Consider the following 5,477-nt stretch of genomic DNA (forward strand, 5'->3'; position numbering starts at 1 on the left):
TCTTCTGTTGAACTATACGTCACAATTGTGTACTATTCAGCTTTACTATTGCTTAATTTTCTGACTACTCCAACGAGCACGACACTAAAAATGACACTCATGACATCATCAAAATACAACCGACACAAAGTTGTGATTTTTATTGTTCCTATGTATAGAGTATAAATTGTATATGTACAATAATAAAGAGTATATTTTGAAAAAATGAATTGCTCACCCTAAAGGGGGATAGCCTAAAAAAATTGTGAACGTAGTAAAGTAGGTTCCCGGATCTTAGGAGCCGTTGGTTAACCGGATTCTACAAACGCATTGGTACACCTGGTTCAACGTCTCCAAGTCACTCTCGTCCTCATTTCTTTCCTTCACTTTCACTTATCGTAATATCGTTTGTGCTGTTAATAACTTGGCTACTTCGTGTTTCTCTCTTGAGTCATGAAGTTCTATTGCGACTGCGTCGAACTCCGTCCGGTCAAGGTGCCAATTTGATGCCCTGTCGTGATGTATAGTAGATGTTAGATACTGATTACAATACTAGACAAAGTTCCCAAGCTCCTATAGAAGTAAGGATTTTTGTTCTGAGTTGGATTGGAGCTGAATGGTATGCAAAATGGACTTTAGTAATCTTTATTAAATATATTTTAGATGGTGGGAATCAATCGAGGGATTGGTAAATTGGTAGAACCTGATTCTAGAAATGCCTCAAATATTGTGTATCGTGGTATCACTTTATGCAATTTTTCATCTACTTATTTTTCCAACATTAAATGAATAATAAATTTGCTCGTTTATGTTGTTGATTTGGCGTCCCGCTTTGGATCGTGCCCATTTCGTTCCCAAATGTGGCCCATTTTGATAGATGAGGAAATCGAAAGTTATGTATGAATATATGCTCATCGTTGCATCATTTCTCGCTGCGCAGCGTGCAGGTATCTGTCGATAAAGGTTGACAGGATGGAATTGTACCGATTGATATGGGCTGCAAATTGATGATTTCAATCACTGGTAGAGCAACACATGATCCTAACATATTCTATAATTATGTACAACAGTGGGAGCATATTGAGAAATAGAACCATAAAGAGAACTATTGCATATCGGAAGTAGAGATGGCCAATGGATATTTTTTTGTTTGATGTTCTGGTCGAAGCTTGAATTGATGAAGTGCTTTGCCTGCAATATTTTTCTTTTTCATTGCAGACACGGATTGCTTCATCGTTCTCTTTTTTCTCGTGTTGAAAATTTGCTCTCTGGATGTTTAAAGATCGTGTGAGCTATTGAACCTGATTTTGCAGTATATGTTTAGTGAATAAATGTTTGTATCAAGTCGGTCATCCGCCAATCCCTTTTTGCAGCTCTCTGACGAAACTGAATTGGTGGAGACGCCCCACTTTTCCAGCATTGAAATCAGAATAGTGGCAGATGTCAAAAGCCCTTTTCTTGGCCTATCTTGAATCATTATTAGGGAGATGCCAAATGCCATTTTTTCAAGCTTGATAAGGAACCAAAAAGGCACGATATATTTTGCAGAAACTTCAAAGAATTAATAATAGCCAGCCTAGTTGAGCTTAATTGGTATTGGTCAGCTCTTGTAACCTAGACCGCGGTTCGATTCCCACCCGGGCGGATTTTATCCTGTGGGATATGGTTCGTGTTTCGGAAACGCTTCTTCTCTATGCTGTCTTCTTTCTCTTCGATTTCGGACGATAAGACATAAGCGTTACAGTTCCCTCCTGTCAAACCTTTAAAAAAAAGAAAAAGAATTATAATAGTTTTAATTTGTTAAAAGCCGACATGTTTCGGAGGCACTCACTCTCCATCATATCGGGCTAACAGGGACGAAAGTTTTTTCCCCTTTTTTAAAGTCTTTTCATATTTATCACAAGTCAATTTTTTCTTTAAAATAGTATTTTCCTTTTGAAAAGTCTTTTCTCTCAAAATAGTCATATTTTTAATACCTACTCTCCTAATTCTCCATTCCCCCAATCTCAACTTAAACTTGGTGCCTACACCCAACAATGTTCTATCCAACACAACATCGGTCCTGAAGCCTTGGCTACATTTAGCCTAGATCGTACTGGAACTGTTACGAAACCCGTTTTATGCAATTGCTATCATTACTCGGTCTGAAGTTCAACGTCTTGTTTAGTACTTTTTTTTCCTTGCTAGTAAATTGTTCTACTATGTCACCATCGAAGTTTATTAGCTAGGGCGCAACTGTTGAATGCGTGGGTAATGGCAATGAATTGGGAAACGAGTTGGATTTTGAAATACGAGTAGCTCTTTTTGAAGGAGTTAAAAGGTTCGACAATTCTCATTGTAGATAAGGTCAAATTTCTCAAAGACAATAAAGACAGTGATAAAATACAAGATAGCAAGGCAAAATGGAAGAAATTGGTGAAATAGTTGAGAGTAGGACATGCAAAAGAAAGAACTTGGAAGAAATATTTAAATATGTATCAAGAATATCAAGATACATACTGGGAAAAGACGTCCTAATTTTCTGAACTATCTAATTATTTGCCTAATCAATTTCCCCCATAATTAATTAATTTGAAAGGGAGGTTTCACTAGAAGTACACCCAAGATCTGACCTTTGAAAGTCAGTTGAGATATCCCCCCTAAAAAACAACAAAAGATAATTTGGCAGTGGGAAGTTTTCGGATGAAAGAATTGACAAAACCCCCCAATATGGTCCAACCCCAGAAGTTCAAAGGTTCAACAATTCCAATATTTTAGATAAGGTCAGATTTCTCATTTTAGAAATGGAAGAATTAAAAAATAGGAAAAAGTTGATGACTCACCATCTCGGCTCATTCCGACGGCGATACACTTCTTGAGTCGGCAGTATTGGCACCGGTTCCTGTTGATTCGGAGTATGGAGCATTGCTGATTCTTTGTACACGGCCTGTATTGGATCTTCTGCTGAATAGATCTCCGGAAGAAGCCCTGTGAAGGAACCGAAGGGTTAGCGTTAACACCAAGTTGAGGTTCCTCGTCTGACGAACACCCAGAGGAAGAGGAAGAGGATGACCACGGGTTGTCACACTTGCAGAACTCTTCGCCTTCGGGCTCCTGAGAAGGGAGCTGTTTAATGATCTCGTGCTGCAAAGGACACATGGGTTCCTTCGAGTTTAACCTGGAGATGATTTCACTGTTGACAAAGTTGGCGCTCATTTTGTAACTATCGTCGATCGCGGTGGTTTTAGAAGTGTCCATTTCGATAGACTTGGACAAGGCGTTTGCTCCGTTAACGTCGATTGTTTGAATGGTTTCGCTCATTTGTTGGAAATCCATTTCACTTTTCGCTTTGAACTCGGTTTTGATTCTGTCTTTCCTATTGAGTTTAAATTTGTTAGGGATGGCCGTTATTGTGGGTTCGTTTTTAGTGCATTTCCCGTGAATGGTTTTGTTAAATTTCGCTTTCGGGGAGTTGGGCTCGACTTTGATTTTTAGCGGAGGGGATGAAGAGAGGGAAGCTTGTTTGTTAAAATTGTACGCAAGCAATTGTTCATTACATGTGGGAGACATTGTTTATCAACTGTTAACATGTGGATTAAAACAGGTTGAAAAGACTAAAACAGTTTGAAAATGCAGGCAAAAGTTTTCAAATTATTTATTTAATTCAGGAATTGACAATAGGATATTATAAAATGTTATAAATAAATCAAAAACAAAAATATTAAATATTCTACAAAAATGTTTATAGTTAATAAAGATCGCTAAATTAAATAATTACAATTTGTTATCAAAAAATGTTCACAAATTTACAAAAACGTCCAATATTTCACCATAAATTATCAGCAAAAAATTGTAAAATAATTAGTTCTTTATTCTAGTTATTTTTTGAGTTAATTCGGAGGTTTATATAATTTTTAGTTCAATAGTTAAATTTTATTATTTAATTTCAGAATAAATATTTCGAAAAAAATAATCGAACACCTCTCCGGACGGGGGGGACACGTCTGAATTGTAACAAGGATACGATGAAAATAAACTAGGGATGGGTAAATATTCTCTGAGTCGATTCAAAGAGTCGAATATTTCAAAAGAATCGTGAATCGCGATTCTTAAATTCAAACAAGGTGGCCCAATTTGATGCCACTGTCGTTGATGATAATGTAGATAGTTAGATACTAGATACATACTAGACAAAGTTCCAAGTCCTATAGAAGTAAGGATGTTGTTGTTCTGAGTTGGATTGGAGCTGAATGTATGCCAAAATGGACTTTAGTATCTTTAATTACATCATTGCTGGTGGAATCAATCGAGGGATTGGTAATTGGTAAAGAACTGATTCTAGAAATGCCCTCAAATATTGTGTCATCTGTGTATCACTGTTATGCAAATTTTTCATTTACTTATTTTTCCACATTAAAAATAAAAATAAATAAATTTGCTCGTATTATGTTGTTGAAATTCTGGCGCCCGCATCTGGGATCGATGCCCAATTTCGTTCCCAAATGTGGCCCATTTTCGATCCACTGGTAAATCAATTATTTCTGCTCCCAATGGAGTCCATTTAGCGCAATGAGCAGGGCTGAAGGTTTATTACTTTCGATAAAAATTGAAGGACTGCCATTGTCTCATTAAAATAAGGCTATAATTGAAATGTATCTCAAACACATACACCAGAGCAACACACTTCTAAACATATTCATATAAATATTTACAACAGTGGAAGCATTATTTGAAGCAAATAAAAACCATAAAAAAAACTATTGAATACTCGGCAAGAGAGATGGCAATGGATATTTTTTTGATTCCAAGGATGTTGCTGGTCGAAGTTTCAGTTTATTTTGTTGCTTTTGCCTTGGCTTCAATATTTTTTTTTTCATTGGCAGAACGGATTGCTTCATCGTTCTCTTTTTTCTCGTTTTGAAATTTGCTCTGGATTGTTTAAAGATCTGTGAGTCTATTGAACCTGATTTTCAGTATATGTTTAGTGAATAAATGTTGTATCAAGTCGGTCATCCGCCAATCCCTTTTTGTCAGCTCTCTGACGAAACCTGAATTGGTGGAGACGCCACTTTTCCAGCATTGAAATCAGAAATAGTGGAGATGTCAAAAGCCCCTTTCTTGGCCTATCTTGAATCATTATTAGTGGAGATGCCAAATGCTCATTTTTTCAAGCTTGATAAGGAGAACCAAAAAGGCAGATATATTTTGCAGAACTTCAAAGAATTATAATAGCCAGCCTAGTTAGCTTAGTTGGTAGTGCGTCTGCCTTGTAAGCGCTAGGCCGCGGGTTCGATTCCCGCCCGGGGCGGATTTTATCCTGATGGGATAATGTTCGTTTTCGGAACGGCTGGCTTTCTCCTATCCTGTCTTCCTTCTCTCTTGGATTTCAGGACGATAAGACCTTGGCAGTTACAGTTCCTTCTATCAAACCTCAAAAAAAAAAAAAAAAAAAAAAAACCTATAATTTTTTTTTAATAAAATTAATTTTGTTTTGGGGGAAAAAACCCCAAAAGGTTTAC

The 5,477-nt window shown here is 36.8% G+C and overlaps 1 protein-coding gene across 1 annotated transcript; it reads right to left on the reverse strand.

Moving 5' to 3' along the window:
* Positions 1-1,992: 1,992 nt before the first annotated feature.
* Positions 1,993-3,654, reverse strand: LOC108253885 (ecdysone-induced protein 75B-like). The gene has a single exon (XM_026831829.1). The coding sequence runs from the start codon at positions 3,526-3,528 to the stop codon at positions 2,752-2,754; it is 777 nt and encodes a 258-aa protein (XP_026687630.1). The 5' UTR covers positions 3,529-3,654; the 3' UTR covers positions 1,993-2,751.
* Between the last annotated feature and the right edge of the window lie 1,823 nt (positions 3,655-5,477).

Source organism: Diaphorina citri, unplaced genomic scaffold (assembly GCF_000475195.1).
Source record: "Diaphorina citri unplaced genomic scaffold, Diaci psyllid genome assembly version 1.1 scaffold4227, whole genome shotgun sequence".
Taxonomy (NCBI): Eukaryota; Metazoa; Arthropoda; class Insecta; order Hemiptera; family Psyllidae; genus Diaphorina; species Diaphorina citri.